The sequence below is a fragment of the Oncorhynchus nerka genome, linkage group LG13, assembly GCF_034236695.1.
Source record: "Oncorhynchus nerka isolate Pitt River linkage group LG13, Oner_Uvic_2.0, whole genome shotgun sequence".
Lineage (NCBI taxonomy): Eukaryota > Metazoa > Chordata > Actinopteri > Salmoniformes > Salmonidae > Oncorhynchus > Oncorhynchus nerka.
Window position 1 is genome coordinate 3,488,716 of NC_088408.1, and position 18,660 is coordinate 3,507,375.

An 18,660-nucleotide genomic window follows, 5' to 3' on the forward strand; every position below is an offset into this window, starting at 1 on the left:
CTGTCCTGTAGGAGTTCACCATGCTGTCTCTCTCTGTGTCCTGTAGGAGTTCACCATGCTGTCTGTCTCTCTCTGTCCTGTAGGAGTTCACCATGCTGTCTGTCTCTCTCTGTCCTGTAGGAGTTCACCATGCTGTCTGTCTCTCTCTGTCCTGTAGGAGTTCACCATGCTGTCTGTCTCTCTCTCTGTCCTGTAGGAGTTCACCATGCTGTCTGTCTCTCTCTCTGTCCTGTAGGAGTTCACCATGCTGTCTGTCTCTCTCTGTCCTGTAGGAGTTCACCATGCTGTCTGTCTGTCTCTCTCTGTCCTGTAGGAGTTCACCATGCTGTCTGTCTGTCTCTCTCTGTCCTGTAGGAGTTCACCATGCTGTCTGTCTCTCTCTCTCTGTCCTGTAGGAGTTCACCATGCTGTCTGTCTCTCTCTCTCTGTCCTGTAGGAGTTCACCATGCTGTCTGTCTCTCTCTGTCCTGTAGGAGTTCACCATGCTGTCTGTCTCTCTCTCTCTGTCCTGTAGGAGTTCACCATGCTGTCTGTCTCTCTCTGTCCTGTAGGAGTTCACCATGCTGTCTGTCTCTCTCTCTCTGTCCTGTAGGAGTTCACCATGCTGTCTGTCTCTCTCTGTCCTGTAGGAGTTCACCATGCTGTCTCTCTCTGTCCTGTAGGAGTTCACCATGCTGTCTCTCTCTGTGTCCTGTAGGAGTTCACCATGCTGTCTGTCTCTCTCTGTCCTGTAGGAGTTCACCATGCTGTCTGTCTCTCTCTGTCCTGTAGGAGTTCACCATGCTGTCTGTCTCTCTCTGTCCTGTAGGAGTTCACCATGCTGTCTGTCTCTCTCTGTCCTGTAGGAGTTCACCATGCTGTCTGTCTCTCTCTGTCCTGTAGGAGTTCACCATGCTGTCTGTCTCTCTCTCTGTCCTGTAGGAGTTCACCATGCTGTCTGTCTCTCTCTCTGTCCTGTAGGAGTTCACCATGCTGTCTGTCTCTCTCTCTGTCCTGTAGGAGTTCACCATTCTGTCTCTCTCTGTCCTGTAGGAGTTCACCATGCGGTCTGTCTCTCTCTCTGTCCTGTAGGAGTTCACCATGCTGTCTGTCTCTCTCTCTGTCCTGTAGGAGTTCACCATGCTGTCTGTCCTGTAGGAGTTCACCATGCTGTCTGTCCTGTAGGAGTTCACCATGCTGTCTGTCCTGTAGGAGTTCACCATGCTGTCTGTCCTGTAGGAGTTCACCATGCTGTCTGTCTCACCATGCTGTCTGTCCTGTAGGAGTTCACCATGCTGTCTGTCTCCCTCTGTCCTGTAGGAGTTCACCATGCTGTCTCTCTCTCTGTCCTGTAGGAGTTCACCATGCTGTCTCTCTCTCTGTCCTGTAGGAGTTCACCATGCTGTCTCTCTCTCTCTCTGTCCTGTAGGAGTTCACCATGCTGTCTCTCTCTCTCTCTGTCCTGTAGGAGTTCACCATGCTGTCTGTCCTGTAGGAGTTCACCATGCTGTCTGTCTCTCTCTGTCCTGTAGGAGTTCACCGTGCTGTCTGTCCTGTAGGAGTTCACCATGCTGTCTGTCCTGTAGGAGTTCACCATGCTGTCTGTCCTGTAGGAGTTCACCATGCTGTCTGTCCTGTAGGAGTTCACCATGCTGTCTGTCTCTCTCTGTCCTGTAGGAGTTCACCATGCTGTCTGTCTCTCTCTCTGTCCTGTAGGAGTTCACCATGCATGACACCATGGGATGTTATCTGGATCTAGACAACGGACTCCTCTCCTTCTCCAAAAACGGTTTGATACCTTCCCTTCCTGTATTGTGTGTACTGTGTAGGTCAGGGTTCACCAGCCCGGTTCCCGGAGAGAGACCCTCCTGGAGGTTTTAACTTAGGTTTATCAACCAGCTAATTACTAGAGTCAGGTGCGCTAGATTAGGGTTGGAGCCACTGGCATTCAGGCCAAAGACTTCAATCTTGGTTTCATCAGACCAGAGAACCTTGCTTCTCATGATCTGAGAGTCAGGTGCCTTTGGTAAACTCCAAGTGGGCTGTTATGTTCCTTTTACTGAGGAGTTGCTTCCGTCTGGCCACTCTACCATAAAGGCCTGATTGGTGGAGTGCTGCAGAGATGGTTGTTCTTCTGGAAGGTTCTCCCATCTCCACAACTCTGGAGCTCTGTCAAAGTGACCATCGGGTTCTTGGTCACCTCCCTGACCAAGGCTCTTGTCCCCTGATTGGTCAGTTTGTCTGTGCGGCCAGCTCTAGGAAGAGTCTTAGTGGCTCCAAACTTCTTCCATTTAAGAATGATGGAGGCCATTGTGTTCTTGGGGACCTTCAACGCTGAAGAAATGTCTTGGTACCCTTCCCCAGATCTGTGCCTCGACACCATCCAGTCTCGGAGCTCTAAGGACAATTCCTTCATCCTCATGGCTTGGTTTTTGCTCTGACGTGCACCTGTCAACTGTGGGACCTTATATAGACAGGTGTGTGACTTTCCAAATCATGTCCAATCAATTGAATTTACCACAGGTGGACTACAATCAAGTTGTAGAAACATCTCAGGGATGATAAATGGAAACAAGATGCACCTGAGCTCAATTTCAAGTCTCATAGCAAAAGGGTCTGAATACTAATGTAAATGTTTTTTCCAATATTTTTTTAAAATGTAAATTAGGAAAAAAATATATGTTGTCACTTTGATTTTGGGCCACAAGTAAATGACTAAGCTGGGATTTGACTAAACAGTTGATCAGGGTGGTTTCTTCACAAATAGACAGGAATTTTCCTTTCTGTGGGAGGAAGATCCTTTCTGTGGGAGGAAGATCCTTTCTGTGGGAGGAAGACCCTTTCTGTGGGAGGAAGATCCTTTCTGTGGGATCCTTTCTGTGGGAGGAAGACCCTCCTTTCTGTGGGAGGAAGATCCTCCTTTCTGTGGGAGGAAGATCCTCCTTTCTGTGGGAGGAAGATCCTCCTATCTGTGGGAGGAAGATCCTCCTTTCTGTGGGAGGAAGATCCTTTTCTGTGGGAGGAAGATCGTTTCTTTATTGGGAGGAAGATCCCCTTTCTGTGGAGGAAGATCCTTTCTGTGGGGGAAAGATCCATTGGGAGTGTCTGTGGGAGGAAGACTCTGTGTCAGACAGGAGGAAGACCCCAGGAGGACTCTCTCATGTCCTGACCTGGGAGGAAGACCTCTCTCTCATGTACTGAGGAAGACTCCTCCTCTCTGTGGGAGGAAGACCTCTCCTTCTGTGGGAGGAAGACCCTCCTTCTCTGTGGAGGAAGACCTGGGAGGAAGACCCTCCTCTCTGTGGGAGGAAGATCCTCCTCTCATGTGGGAGGAAGACCCTCCTTTCTGTGGGAGGAAGACCTGGGCTCCTCTCTCTGTGGGAGGAAGACCTGGAAGATCTATCTATTCATGTACTCTATTAAAAGGTATTGTCGTGAGATCGCTCTCTTCATTTGGGGATATGACCTGGTCTCGGTCCAGTACCAGTACCAACCTCTTGAGTGTCTGACCTTGGGCTCTGTCTCTCATGTACTGACCTGGGCTCTCGCTCTCTCATGTACTGACCTGGGCTCTCGCTCTCTCATGTACTGACCTGGGCTCTCGCTCTCTCATGTACTGACCTGGGCTCTCGCTCTCTCATGTACTGACCTGGGCTCTCTCTCTCTCGCTCTCATGTACTGACCTGGGCTCTCTCTCTCTCGCTCTCATGTACTGACCTGGGCTCTCGCTCTATCTCTCTCTCATGTACTGACCTGGGCTCTCGCTCTCTCTCTCTCTCTCTCTCTCATGTACTGACCTGGGCTCTCGCTCTCGATCTCTCTCTCTCTCTCTCTCTCTCATGTACTGACCTGGGCTCTCGCTCTCTCTCATGTACTGACCTGGGCTCTCTCTCTCTCATGTACTGACCTGGGCTCGCTCTCTCTCTCATGTACTGACCTGGGCTCTCGCTCTCTCATGTACTGACCTGGGCTCTCTCTCATGTACTGACCTGGGCTCTCGCTCTCTCTCTCTCTCTCATGTACTGACCTGGGCTCTCGCTCTCTCTCTCTCTCTCATGTACTGACCTGGGCTCTCGCTCTCTCTCATGTACTGACCTGGGCTCTCGCTCTCTCTCGCTCTCATGTACTGACCTGGGCTCTCGCTCTCTCTCATGTACTGACCTGGGCTCTCGCTCTCTCTCGCTCTCATGTACTGACCTGGGCTCTCGCTCTCTCTCGCTCTCATGTACTGACCTGGGCTCTCGCTCTCTCTCTCTCTCTCTCATGTACTGACCTGGGCTCTCGCTCTCTCTCGCTCTCATGTACTGACCTGGGCTCTCGCTCTCTCTTGCTCTCTCTCATGTACTGACCTGGGCTCTCGCTCTCTCTCGCTCTCTCTCTCATGTACTGACCTGGGCTCTCGCTCAATCTCTCTCTCTCAGGTACTGACCTGGGCTTGGCGTTTGAGATCCCAGCTCTTCTGAAGAACCAGCCCTTCTTTGCTTCCTGTGTTCTCAAGGTATGTACACACACACACACACAGACACACAGTCAAGGTATGTACACACACACACACACACACACACACAGTCAAGGTATGTACACACACACACAGTCAAGGTATGTACACACACACACAGTCAAGGTATGTACACACACACACAGTCAAGGTATGTACACACACACACAGTCAAGGTATGTACACACACACACACACAGTCAAGGTATGTACGTACACACACACACACACACAGTCAAGGTATGTACACACACACACACACACAGTCAAGGTATGTACACACACACACACACACAGCCAAGGTATGTACACACACACACAGTCAAGGTATGTACACACACACACACACACAGTCAAGGTATGTACACACACACACAGTCAAGGTATGTACACACACACACACACACAGTCAAGGTATGTACACACACACACACACAGTCAAGGTATGTACACACACACACACACAGTCAAGGTATGTACGTACACACACACACACAGTCAAGGTATGTACACACACACACACACACACAGTCAAGGTATGTACACACACACACACACACAGCCAAGGTATGTACACACACACACACACAGCCAAGGTATGTACACACACACACAGCCAAGGTATGTACACACACACACAGTCAAGGTATGTACACACACACACACACAGTCAAGGTATGTACACACACACACACACACAGTCAAGGTATGTACACACACACACACACACACAGTCAAGGTATGTACACACACACACACACAGTCAAGGTATGTACACACACACACACACACACAGTCAAGGTATGTACACACACACACACAGTCAAGGTATGTACACACACACACACTCTTCACACAGCCAAGGTCAAAAGTGTTACACACACGACTCAGCCAAGGGATTGTATTTATTTTTTACATTTTCACAGACACACAGTGAAGGCTTTGTTTGCTCACACAGTCACACAGCAAAGGTTATTTTGAATAATCTCAAACACAAAATATATTTTGATTTGTTCAACACACACACACATTCCAAGGTTATTTCACAGTGTTGACACACACACAATGTCAAAATAGTAAAAACAAAGAAAAACACCTTCAAGGTAGGTGTGTCCAAACTGTTGACTGGTACTGTAAATCACTCAAATCTATGACAAGACTTCAAAATGTCTGTCTAACAATGATCAACAACCAATTTGCACACAACACATTGTATTTTCTAATAATCATGTACAAACACACTCACAGCCAAGACTCATGTTCAGAGACACAGAAAGACTCAAGTTCTTACACACACACACAGACTCACAGTTCTTAGACACACACACAGACTCACAGCTCTTAGAGACTTACCCAGAAAGACCTTACCCAGAAAGACCTTACAGAAAGACACACAGCTCAAGGTAGAAAGACTCACAACTCACACAGTCAAGACTTACCCAGAAAGACCACACAGAAAGACACACAGCTCCAAGAGACTTACACACAGAAAGACACACAACTCAAGAGACTTACCCCAGAAAGACTCACAGCTGTAATCACTCTTATAGACTTACCCAGAAAGACTCACAGCTCTTACAGACACAGAAAGACTCACAGCTCAAGACTTACCCAGAAAGTACACAGCTCACACACCCACACAGCCACGGGTAATCACTCACAGAGACACCCAGAAAGACTCAAGGCTGTAATCACACAGAGACACCCAGAAAGACTCACGGCTGTAATCACTCAGAGACACACAGTCAAAGACTCACGGCTGTAATCACTCTCAGAGACTTACCCAGAAAGACTCACACTGTAATCAGCTCAAGAGACTTACCCAGAAAGACTCACGGCTGTAATCACTCTTAGAGACACACAGAAAGACTCAAGGTATGTACACACACACACACAGAAAGACTCACAGCTGTAACACACACACAGACTTACACAGACAGACTCAAGGCTGTAATCACTCACACACACCACACAGACTCACGGCTGTAATCACTCTTACACACTTACCCAGAAAGACTCACTGTAATCACTGTACACACACTTACCCACACAGACTCACGCTGTAATCACTCACAGAGACTTACACACACAGAAAGACTCACAGCTCAAAAGTGTTAGAACAGACTCATTTCAAGGGATTGTATTTATTTTTACTATTTTCTCACAGCTGGTAGAACTTGAGAGACTTTGTTTGCTCTTGGCAGTCATCAAGAAAAAGGGTGGTTATTTTGAATAATCTCAAATATAAAATATATTTTGATTTGTTCAACGCTCTTGTTACCCAGAAAGACTAGCTCATGATTCCATATTGTGTTATTTCATAGTGTTGATGACTTCACTATTATTCTAGACAATACCCAGAAAACTAGCTAAAAATAAAGAAAAACCCTTGAATGACTAGATGTGTCACTCTTGACTTACTGTAGACTACGGCTCAAATCACTCAAGACTTACCCAGAAAGACTCAAGCTGTAATCACTCTCAGAGACTTACCCAGAAAACACAGCTGATCAACAACCAATTTCAGAGCTTACCCCAGAAAGACTAATCAGCTGTAAACTCTTAGACTCACCCAGAAAGACTCACAGTTCTTAGAGACTTACCCAGAAAGACCTTACCCAGAAAGACTCACAGCTCTTAGAGACTTACCCAGAAAGACTCACAACTCTTAGAGACTCACCCAGAAAGACTCCAGAAAGACCTTACCCAGAAAGACTCACAGCTCTTAGAGACTTACCCAGAAAGACTCACTGTAATCACTCTTAGAGACTTACCCAGAAAGACTCACAGCTGTAATCACTCTTAGAGACTTACCCAGAAAGACTCACAGCTGTAATCACTCTTAGAGACTTACCCAGAAAGACTCACAGCTGTAATCACTCTTAGAGACTTACCCAGAAAGACTCACAGCTGTAATCACTCTTAGAGACTCACCCAGAAAGACTCACGGCTGTAATCACTGCAAAAAAAGTGATTTTAACACGTATCGACTATTCAAGGGTGTAAATGAGATTTCTGAGTGTCTTTTTTTTAAATACATTTTTACAAAAATGTCTAAAATGTTTCACTTTGTCATAATGGGGTTTTGTGTGTAAATGGGAGAACTTAATCCGATTTGAATTCAGGCTGTAACACAACAAGGTAGATAAGTTGGAGTATATTATACCTTTACAACATTAATATATCATTATGTGTTATATTGGTTTGTAAAAAAGAACGATAAGACATACAGTTATCTGCATGTATTCATACGCTCTGATAGACTCACCGGTCAGACGTGGGCCTCTGATAGACGTGGGCCTCTGATAGACGTGGGGCTCTGATAGACTCACCGGACAGACGTGGGCCTCTGATAGACGTGGGCCTCTGATAGACGTGGGCCTCTGATAGACGTGGGCCTCTGATAGACGTGGGCCTCTGACAGACGTGGGCCTCTGACAGACGTGGGCCTCTGACAGACGTGGGCCTCTGACAGACGTGGGCCTCTGACAGACGTGGGCCTCTGACAGACGTGGGCCTCTGACAGACGTGGGCCTCTGACAGACGTGGGCCTCTGACAGACGTGGGCCTCTGACAGACGTGGGCCTCTGACAGACGAGGGCCTCTGATAGGCGTGGGCCTTTGACAGTCGAGGGCCTCTGACAGTCGTGGGCCTCTGACAGTCGAGGGCCTCTGACAGTCGAGGGCCTCTGACAGACGTGGGCCTCTGACAGACGTGGGCCTCTGACAGACGTGGGCCTCTGACAGACGTGGGCCTCTGACAGTCGAGGGCCTCTGACAGACGAGGGCCTCTGACAGACGAGGGCCTCTGACAGACGAGGGCCTCTGACAGACGAGGGCCTCTGATAGACGAGGGCCTCTGATAGACGTGGGCCTCTGATAGACGTGGGGCTCTGACAGACTCACCGGTCAGACGTGGGCCTCTGATAGACGTGGGGCTCTGACAGACGTGGGGCTCTGACAGACTCACCGGTCAGACGTGGGGCTCTGATAGACGTGGGGCTCTGATAGACTCACCGGTCAGACGTGGGGCTCTGATAGACGTGGGGCTCTGATAGACTCACCGGTCAGACGTGGGGCTCTGACAGACGTGGGGCTCTGACAGACGTGGGGCTCTGACTGACGTGGGGCTCTGATAGACGTGGGGCTCTGACAGACTCACCGGTCAGACGTGGGGCTCTGACAGACGTGGGGCTCTGACAGACGTGGGGCTCTGACAGACGTGGGGCTCTGATAGACGTGGGGCTCTGACAGACGTGGGGCTCTGACAGACGTGGGGCTCTGACAGACGTGGGGCTCTGACAGACGTGGGGCTCTGATAGACGTTCTCTCTTCTCTCCATCTGACAGAATGCAGAGCTGAAGTTTAACTTTGGGGGGGAGGAGTTTAAGAATCCTCCCAAGACGGGCTTCGTAGCGGTGGACCAAGCTTCTGAGGGACATGTGGTCAAATCCAGCCAGACAGGTAGGTGTGGTCAAATCCAGCCAGACAGGTAGGAGGTGTGGTCAAATCCAGCCAGACAGGTAGGAGGTGTGGTCAAATCCAGCCAGACAGGTAGGAGGTGTGGTCTAATCCAGCCAGACAGGTAGGAGGTGTGGTCTAATCCAGCCAGACAGGTAGGAGGTGTGGTCTAATCCAGCTAGACAGACAGGTAGGTCCAGCCAGCCAGCCAGACAGGTAGGTCCAGCCAGACAGACATACGGGTAGGTCCAGCCAGACAGACATACGGGTAGGTCCAGCCAGACAGGTAGCAGGTGTGGTCAAATCCAGCACGCCAGACAGGTAGGTCTAGCCAGACAGGTAGGTCTAGCCAGACAGGTAGCAGGTGTGGTCAAATCCAGCAGGCCAGACAGGTAGGTCTAGCCAGACAGGTGTGGTCCAGCACGCCAGACAGGTCTAGCCAGACAGGTAGCAGGTGTGGTCAAATCCAGCACGCCAGACCAGGTGTGGCACGCCAGACAGGTAGGTCTAGCCAGACAGGTAGGTCTAGCCAGACAGGTAGCAGGTGTGGTCAAATCCAGCACGCCAGACAGGTAGCCAGAGGTGTGGTCTAGCCAGACAGGTAGCAGGTGTGGTCTAGCCAGACAGGTAGGTCTAGCCAGACAGGTAGCAGGTGTGGTCAAATCCAGCACGCCAGACAGGTAGGTCTAGCCAGACAGGTAGGTCTAGCCAGACAGGTAGCAGGTGTGGTCAAATCCAGCACGCCAGACAGGTAGGTCTAGCCAGACAGGTAGCAGGTGTGGTCAAATCCAGCACGCCAGACAGGTAGGTCTAGCCAGACAGGTAGCAGGTGTGGTCAAATCCAGCACGCCAGACAGGTAGGTCTAGCCAGACGGGTAGGGGGTGTGGTCAAGCCCAGCCAGACGGGTAGGGGGTGTGGTCAAGCCCAGCCAGACGGGTAGGGGGTGTGGTCAAGCCCAGCCAGACACATGAGAAACTAACCAATGAATACTGTTTAGCCACTAATACCTCAATAACCCCGCCCCCTTTAGACCGCGTCCTGGATATTCCAACGAGACTTTCTCCCTTTGTGCTTCCCTGGTAGTTGAATGTGTCTCTCTCTGATGCAGGCAGTGTTAAGGTGTCGGAGGTGAAGGCTGCTTCCTGTGGTCCCAAAGCTCTGATCGTTGAGCCTTCTAAAGAGCTCGCTGAACAGACCCTCAACAACGTTAACCAGTGTAAGAGATATGTGGACAATCCCAAGCTCAGGTACGGTACATACCTCTCTGTCTGTCTCTCTCTCTCTTTGTGCGTCTCTCTCTTTGTGCGTGTGTCTCTCTCTCTCTTTGTGTGTCTCTCTCTCTCTTTGTGTGTCTCTCTCTCTCTTTGCGCGTGTCTCTCTCTCTTTGTGTGTGTCTCTCTCTCTTTGTGTGTGTGTCTCTCTCTCTTTGTGTGTGTGTCTCTCTCTCTTTGTGTGTGTCTCTCTCTTTGTGTGTGTGTCTCTCTCTCTTTGCGTGTGTCTCTCTCTCTTTGTGTGTGTCTCTCTCTCTCTTTGCGCGTGTGTCTCTCTCTCTTTGTGTGTGTCTCTCTCTCTCTTTGCGCGTGTCTCTCTCTCTCTTTGCGCGTGTCTCTCTCTCTCTTTGCGCGTGTCTCTCTCTCTTTGCGCGTGTCTCTCTCTCTCTTTGTGCGTGTGTCTCTTTCGTCTCTCTCTTCTTTGTGTGTCTCTCTCTCTTTGCGTGTGTCTCTCTCTCTTTTTGTGTGTGTCTCTCTCTTTGTGCGCGTCTCTCTCTCTCTTTGTGCGTGTGTCTCTCTCTCTTTGCGCGTGTGTCTCTCTCTCTTTGTGCGTGTCTCTCTCTCTTTGTGCGTGTGTCTCTCTCTCTTTGTGCGTGTCTCTCTCTCTCTTTGTGTGTCTCTCTCTCTTTGCGTGTGTCTCTCTCTCTTTGCGTGTGTCTCTCTCTCTTTGTGCGTGTCTCTCTCTCTCTTTGTGCGTGTGTCTCTCTCTTTGTGCGTGTCTCTCTCTCTCTTTCTTTGCGTGTCTCTCTCTCTCTTTCGTGTGTCTCTCTCTCTTTGTGCGTGTGTCTCTCTCTCTTTTGCGTGTGTCTCTCTCTCTTTGCGTGTGTCTCTCTCTCTTTGCGCGTGTCTCTCTCTTTGCGTGTCTCTCTCTCTCTTTGCGTGTCTCTCTCTTTGCGCGTGTCTCTCTCTCTCTTTGTGTGTGTGTCTCTCTCTCTTTGCGCGTGTCTCTCTCTCTTTGCGCGTGTGTCTCTCTCTCTTTGCGCGTGTGTCTCTCTCTCTTTGTGCGTGTGTCTCTCTCTCTTTGTGCGTGTCTCTCTCTCTTTGTGCGTGTCTCTCTCTCTTTGCGCGTGTCTCTCTCTCTCTTTGTGTGTGTGTCTCTCTCTCTGTGCGTCTCTCTCTCTCTTTGTGCGTGTCTCTCTCTCTCTTTGTGTGTGTCTCTCTCTTTGCGTGTGTCTCTCTCTCTTTGCGTGTGTCTCTCTCTCTTTGCGCGTGTCTCTCTCTCTTTGCGCGTGTCTCTCTCTCTTTGTGCGTGTCTCTCTCTCTCTTTGTGCGTGTGTCTCTCTCTCTCTTTGTGCGCGTGTCTCTCTCTCTCTTTGTGCGCGTGTCTCTCTCTCTCTTTGCGTGTCTCTCTCTCTCTCTGTGCGTCTCTCTCTCTCTTTGTGCGTGTCTCTCTCTCTCTTTGCGTGTGTCTCTCTCTCTTTGCGTGTCTCTCTCTCTTTGCGTGTCTCTCTCTCTTTGCGTGTCTCTCTCTCTTTGTGCGTGTCTCTCTCTCTTTGTGCGTGTCTCTCTCTCTTTGTGTGTGTCTCTCTCTCTCTTTGTGCGTGTCTCTCTCTCTTTGTGCGTGTCTCTCTCTCTCTTTGTGCGTGTCTCTCTCTCTCTTTGTGCGTGTCTCTCTCTCTCTTTGTGCGTGTCTCTCTCTCTCTTTGCGTGTCTCTCTCTCTCTCTGTGCGTCTCTCTCTCTCTTTGCGCGTGTCTCTCTCTCTCTTTGCGTGTCTCTCTCTCTCTTTGCGTGTCTCTCTCTCTCTTTGCGTGTGTCTCTCTCTCTTTGCGCGTGTCTCTCTCTCTCTTTGCGTGTCTCTCTCTCTCTTTGCGTGTCTCTCTCTCTTTGTGCGTGTCTCTCTCTCTTTGTGCGTGTCTCTCTCTCTTTGTGCGTGTCTCTCTCTCTCTTTGTGCGTGTCTCTCTCTCTCTTTGTGCGTGTCTCTCTCTCTTTGTGCGTGTCTCTCTCTCTCTTTGTGCGTGTCTCTCTCTCTCTCTTTGTGCGTGTCTCTCTCTCTTTGCGCGTGTCTCTCTCTCTCTTTGCGTGTCTCTCTCTCTTTGTGCGTGTGTCTCTCTCTCTTTGTGCGTGTCTCTCTCTTTGCGCGTGTCTCTCTCTCTTTGTGCGTGTCTCTCTCTCTCTCTTTGTGCGTGTCTCTCTCTCTCTTTGTGCGCGTGTCTCTCTCTCTTTGTGCGTGTGTCTCTCTCTCTCTTTGTGCGTGTCTCTCTCTCTTTGCGCGTGTCTCTCTCTCTCTTTGCGTGTCTCTCTCTCTTTGTGCGTGTCTCTCTCTTTGCGCGTGTCTCTCTCTCTTTGTGCGTGTCTCTCTCTCTCTCTCTTTGCGCGTGTCTCTCTCTCTCTTTGCGTGTCTCTCTCTCTCTTTGCGTGTCTCTCTCTCTCTTTGCGTGTCTCTCTCTCTCTTTGCGTGTCTCTCTCTCTTTGCGTGTCTCTCTCTCTCTTTGCGTGTGTCTCTCTCTCTTTGCGCGTGTCTCTCTCTCTTTGCGTGTCTCTCTCTCTTTGTGCGTGTCTCTCTCTCTCTCTCTCTTTGCGCGTGTCTCTCTCTCTCTTTGCGTGTCTCTCTCTCTCTTTGTGCGTGTCTCTCTCTCTCTTTGTGCGTGTCTCTCTCTCTCTTTGTGTGTCTCTCTCTCTTTGCGTGTCTCTCTCTCTCTTTGTGCGTGTCTCTCTCTCTCTTTGCGTGTGTCTCTCTCTCTTTGTGCGTGTGTCTCTCTCTCTTTGCGTGTCTCTCTCTCTCTTTGTGCGTGTCTCTCTCTCTTTGCGTGTCTCTCTCTTTGCGTGTCTCTCTCTCTCTTTGTGCGTGTCTCTCTCTCTCTTTGTGCGTGTCTCTCTCTCTCTTTGCGCGTGTGTCTCTCTCTCTTTGTGCGTGTGTCTCTCTCTCTTTGTGCGTGTGTCTCTCTCTCTTTGCGTGTCTCTCTCTCTTTGTGCGTGTCTCTCTCTCTCTTTGTGCGTGTCTCTCTCTCTCTTTGTGCGTGTCTCTCTCTCTCTTTGTGCGTGTCTCTCTCTCTCTTTGTGCGTGTCTCTCTCTCTTTGTGTCTCTCTCTCTTTGTGCGTGTCTCTCTCTCTTTGCGTGTGTCTCTCTCTCTCTTTGTGCGTGTCTCTCTCTCTCTTTGTGCGTGTCTCTCTCTCTGTGTGTCTCTCTCTCTTTGTGCGTGTCTCTCTCTCTTTGCGCGTGTCTCTCTCTCTTTGCGTGTGTCTCTCTCTCTTTGCGTGTGTCTCTCTCTCTTTGTGCGCGTGTCTCTCTCTCTTTGTGCGCGTGTCTCTCTCTCTTTGTGCGTGTCTCTCTCTCTTTGTGCGTGTGTCTCTCTCTCTTTGTGCGCGTGTCTCTCTCTCTTTGTGCGTGTGTCTCTCTCTCTTTGTGCGTGTCTCTCTCTCTTTGTGTGCGTGTCTCTCTCTCTTTGTGCGCGTGTCTCTCTCTCTTTGTGCGTGTGTCTCTCTCTCTTTGTGCGCGTGTCTCTCTCTCTCTTTGTGCGCGTGTCTCTCTCTCTCTTTGTGCGTGTCTCTCTCTCTCTTTGTGCGTGTCTCTCTCTCTTTGTGCGTGTCTCTCTCTCTCTTTGTGCGTGTCTCTCTCTCTTTGTGCGTGTCTCTCTCTCTCTTTGTGCGTGTCTCTCTCTCTCTTTGTGCGTGTCTCTCTCTCTCTTTGTGCGTGTCTCTCTCTCTCTTTGTGCGTGTCTCTCTCTCTCTTTGTGCGTGTCTCTCTCTCTCTTTGTGCGTGTCTCTCTCTCTCTTTGTGCGTGTCTCTCTCTCTCTTTGTGTGCGTGTCTCTCTCTCTTTGTGCGCGTGTCTCTCTCTCTTTGTGCGCGTGTGTCTCTCTCTTTGTGCGCGTGTCTCTCTCTCTTTGTGCGCGTGTCTCTCTCTCTTTGTGCGCGTGTCTCTCTCTCTTTGTGCGCGTGTCTCTCTCTCTTTGTGCGTGTCTCTCTCTCTCTTTGCGTGTGTCTCTCTCTTTGTGCGTGTGTCTCTCTCTCTTTGTGCGCGTGTCTCTCTCTCTTGTGCGCGTGTCTCTCTCTCTTTGTGCGCGTGTCTCTCTCTCTTTGTGCGCGTGTCTCTCTCTCTCTTTGTGTCTATGCGGTATGTGTGTGTCTATTACGCGGTGTGTGTGTGTGTGTCATTCCAGAGATCTTCTGATCATCGGAGGTGTTCCTGCTAGAGACCAGCTGGCTGTACTGGAACAAGGGGTAGGTTGGAACAAGCTATATGGAATTGTTTTAAGAGAGTCAAAGGCAGAGTTGCAAAGAAAGAGCCATCTCTCAGACCGGCCAATAAAAAGAAAAGATTAAGATGGACAAAAGAACAGAGACACTGGACAGAGGAACTCTGCCTAGAAGGCCAGCATCCCGGAGTCTCCTCTTCACTGTTGACGTTGAGACTGGACAGAGGAACTCTGCCTAGAAGACCAGCATCCCAGAGTCACCTCTTCACTGTTGACGTTGAGACTGGACAGAGGAACTCTGCCTAGAAGGCCAGCATCCCGGAGTCTGAGACTGGACAGAGGAACTCTGCCTAGAAGGCCAGCATCTTCACTCTCAGAGTTGACGTTGAGACTGGACAGAGGAACTCTGCCTAGAAGGCCAGCATCCCAGAGTCACCTCTTCACTGTTGACGTTGAGACTGGACAGAGGAACTCTGCCTAGAAGACCAGCATCTCAGAGTCTCCTCTTCACTGTTGACGTTGAGACTGGACAGAGGAACTCTGCCTAGAAGGCCAGCATCCCAGAGTCGCCTCTTCACTGTTGACGTTGAGACTGGTGTTTTGTGGGTACTATTTAATGAAGCTGCCTGTTGTGGACATGTGAGGCGTCTGTTTCTCAAACTAGACATTCTAATGTACTTGTCCTCTTGCTCAGTTGTGCACCGGGGCCTCCCACTCCTCTTTCCATTCTGGTTAGAGCCAGTTTCTGCTGTTCTGTGACTGGAGTAGTGCACAGCGTTGTACGAGAATAGACTGACGAGTTTCAGAAGAAAGTTCTTTGTTTCTGGCCATGTTGAGCCTGTAATCGAACCCACAAATGCTGATGCTCCAGATACTCAACTAGTCTAAAGAAGGCCAGTTTTATAGCTTCTTTAATCGGGACAACAGTTTTCAGCTGTTCTAACATAATTGCAAAAGGGTTTTCTAATGATCAGTTGCCAAGGGTTGTCTCTTCGTGTGCAGGGCAAATAAAGATAATTCAACTAGCAGACCTCCAGTTGTGGCAGCGTCCTAATTAAAAGTTCACAACGCAGAACGAACCACGCTACACAAGCATAGCAGCAAAAGGGGTTTTCTAATGATCAATTAGCCTTTTAAAATGATCAACTAGGATTAGCTAACACATTGTGCCATTGGAACACAATGGGCCTCTGTTCGCCTATGTAGATATTCCATTAAAAACCAGCTGTTTCCAGCTACAATAGTCATTTACAACATTAACAATGTCTACACTGTATTTCTGATCAATTTTATTTTATTTTAATGGACAAAAATGTTTCCTTTTCTTTCAAAAACAGGGACATTTCAGACACTTAGAACCTTTTGAACGTGTATTTTTGCCACTAAACTTCCATTCAGCGTTTCGCCTCCTACAATTTATGAAGGAGGCGAAACGCTGCATCATTTCCTGGGTAATAAAATGTCCGTTTCACTAAATCAGGTCTGGTGTAGAGAATCATAAACCACTGGGAAGTGTACCATTTAAACCACTGGGAAGTGTACCATTTAAACCACTGGGAAGTGTACCATCTAAACCACTGGGAAGTGTACCATCTAAACCACTGGGAAGTGTACCATCTAAACCACTGGGAAGTGTACCATCTAAACCACTGGGAAGTGTACCATCTAAACCACTGGGAAGTGTACCATCTAAACCACTGGGAAGTGTACCATCTCTAAACCACTGGGAAGTGTACCATCTCTAATCCACTGGGAAGTGTACCATCTCTAAACCACTGGGAAGTGTACCATCTCTAAACCACTGGGAAGTGTACCATCTCTAAACCACTGGGAAGTGTACCATCTCTAAACCACTGGGAAGTGTACCATTTAAACCACTGGGAAGTGTACCATTTAAACCACTGGGAAGTGTACCATCTCTAAACCACTGGGAAGTGTACCATCTCTAAACCACTGGGAAGTGTACCATCTCTAAACCACTGGGAAGTGTACCATCTCTAAACCACTGGGAAGTGTACCATCTCTAAACCACTGGGAAGTGTACTTTCAGAACCCAATATAGTATTTTCAGTACCCAATATAGTATTTTCAGAACCCAATATAGTATTTTCAGAACCCAATATAGTATTTTCAGAACCCAATATAGTATTTTCAGTTGTTTGACGCTGATGTACAAACATATATTTTAAAGTAAAAGAAGCTAAACTTAAACGTAATAACGGGAAACATAGACATTTCACACAGAACAGATCTACAACTCCTTAGACTTGCTTTCAATGAGTGGCAGATCTATAACTCACATTTCTGTCATGATTGTTTCATATCTGCAAAGTAGTTAAACGCTGTCAGTTCCACTTCAAGTAGTTAACTTAATAACATTTCTCCACCTGGCTCTTCCTCTCCTCTCCTTTCTTCCTCTCCTTTCTTCCTCTCCTCTCCTTTCTTCCTCTCCTTTCTTCCTTTCCTCTCATTTCCTCCTTTCTTCCTCTCATTTCCTCCTTTCCTCTCTTCTCCTTTCCGCTCCTCTCCTTTCCTCCTCTCCTTTCCTTTCCTCCTCTCCTCTCATTTCCTCCTTTCCTCTCCGCTCTTCCTCTCCTTTCCTCTCCTTTCCTCCTCTCCCGCCCAGGTGGACATCGTGGTTGGAACACCAGGTCGCCTCGATGACCTCATCTCTACGGGGAAACTCACCTTGTCTCAAGTCCGCTTCCTGGTCCTAGATGAGTGTGTATGTACCTGTCTGACTGTCAGGTGTCTGGTCCTGGATGAGTGTCTGTCTGACTGTCAGGTGTCTGTCTGACTGTCTGGTCCTGGATGAGTGTCTGGTCCTGGATGAGTGTCTGTCTGACTGTCAGGTGTCTGGTCCTGGATGAGTGTCTGTCTGACGGGCAGGTTTCTGGTCCTGGATGAGTGTCTGGTCCTGGATGAGTGTCTGGTCCTGGATGAGTGTCTGGTCCTGGATGAGTGTCTGTCTGACTGTCAGGTGTCTGGATGAGTGTCTGGTCCTGGATGACTGTCTGGTCCTGGATGACTGTCTGGTCCTGGATGACTGTCTGTCTGACTGTCAGGTATCTGGTCCTGGATGAGTGTCTCGTCCTGGATGAGTGTCTGTCTGACTGTCAGGTGTCTGGTCCTGGATGAGTGTCTGGTCCCGGATGAGTGTCTGGTCCCGGATGAGTGTCTGGTCCCGGATGAGTGTCTGGTCCCGGATGAGTGTCTGGTCCTGGATGAGTATATGTCTGACTGTCAGGTGTCTGGTCCTGGATGAGTGTCTGGTCCTGGATGAGTGTCTGGATGAGTGTCTGGTCCTTGATGAGTGTCTGTCTGACTGTCTGGTCCTGGATGAGTGTCTGGTCCTGGATGAGTGTCTGTCTGACTGTCAGGTGTCTGGTCCTGGATGAGTGTCTGTCTGACTGTCAGGTGTCTGGATGAGTGTCTGGTCCTGGATGAGTGTCTGGTCCTGGATGAGTGTCTGGTCCTGGATGAGTGTCTGTCTGACGGTCAGGTGTCTGGTCCTGGATGAGTGTCTGGTCCTGGATGAGTGTCTGGTCCTGGATGAGTGTATGTCTGACTGTCAGGTGTCTGGTCCTGGATGAGTGTCTGTCTGACTGTCAGGTGTCTGGATGAGTGTCTGGTCCTGGATGAGTGTCTGTCTGACTGTCAGGTGTCTGGTCCTGGATGAGTGTCTGGTCCTGGATGAGTGTATGTCTGACTGTCAGGTGTCTGGTCCTGGATGAGTGTCTGGTCCTGGATGAGTGTCTGTCTGACTGTCAGGTGTCTGGTCCTGGATGAGTGTCTGTCTGACTGTCAGGTGTCTGGATGAGTGTCTGGTCCTGGATGAGTGTCTGGTCCTGGATGAGTGTCTGTCTGACTGTCAGGTGTCTGGTCCTGGATGAGTGTCTGTCTGACTGTCAGGTGTCTGGTCCTGGATGAGTGTCTGTCTGACTGTCAGGTGTCTGGATGAGTGTCTGGTCCTGGATGAGTGTCTGGTCCTGGATGAGTGTCTGTCTGACTGTCAGGTGTCTGGTCCTGGATGAGTGTCTGGTCCTGGATGAGTGTCTGTCTGACTGTCAGGTTTCTGGTCCTGGATGAGTGTCTGTCTGACTGTCAGGTTTCTGGTCCTGGATGAGTGTCAGGTTTCTGGTCCTGGATGAGTGTCAGGTGTCTGGTCCTGGATGAGTGTCAGGTGTCTGGTCCTGGATGAGTGTCTGTCTGACTGTCAGGTTTCTGGTCCTGGATGAGTGTCTGTCTGACTGTCAGGTGTCTGGTCCCGGATGAGTGTCTGGTCCTGGATGAGTGTCTGGTCCTGGATGAGT

At 49.4% G+C, this 18,660-nt stretch overlaps 1 protein-coding gene across 1 annotated transcript in view; it reads left to right on the forward strand.

Annotated features, from left to right (window-relative positions):
• The window catches only part of ddx1 (DEAD (Asp-Glu-Ala-Asp) box helicase 1), a 52,113-nt gene that overhangs the window by 14,269 nt on the left and 19,184 nt on the right, over positions 1–18,660 (forward strand). The window contains 8 exon segments of the mRNA XM_065026087.1: positions 1,696–1,768; positions 4,401–4,477; positions 8,827–8,941; positions 10,048–10,186; positions 14,312–14,372; positions 16,974–17,119; positions 17,468–17,581; positions 17,765–17,844. Coding sequence (XP_064882159.1) covers positions 1,696–1,768; positions 4,401–4,477; positions 8,827–8,941; positions 10,048–10,186; positions 14,312–14,372; positions 16,974–17,119; positions 17,468–17,581; positions 17,765–17,844 — 805 coding nt within the window.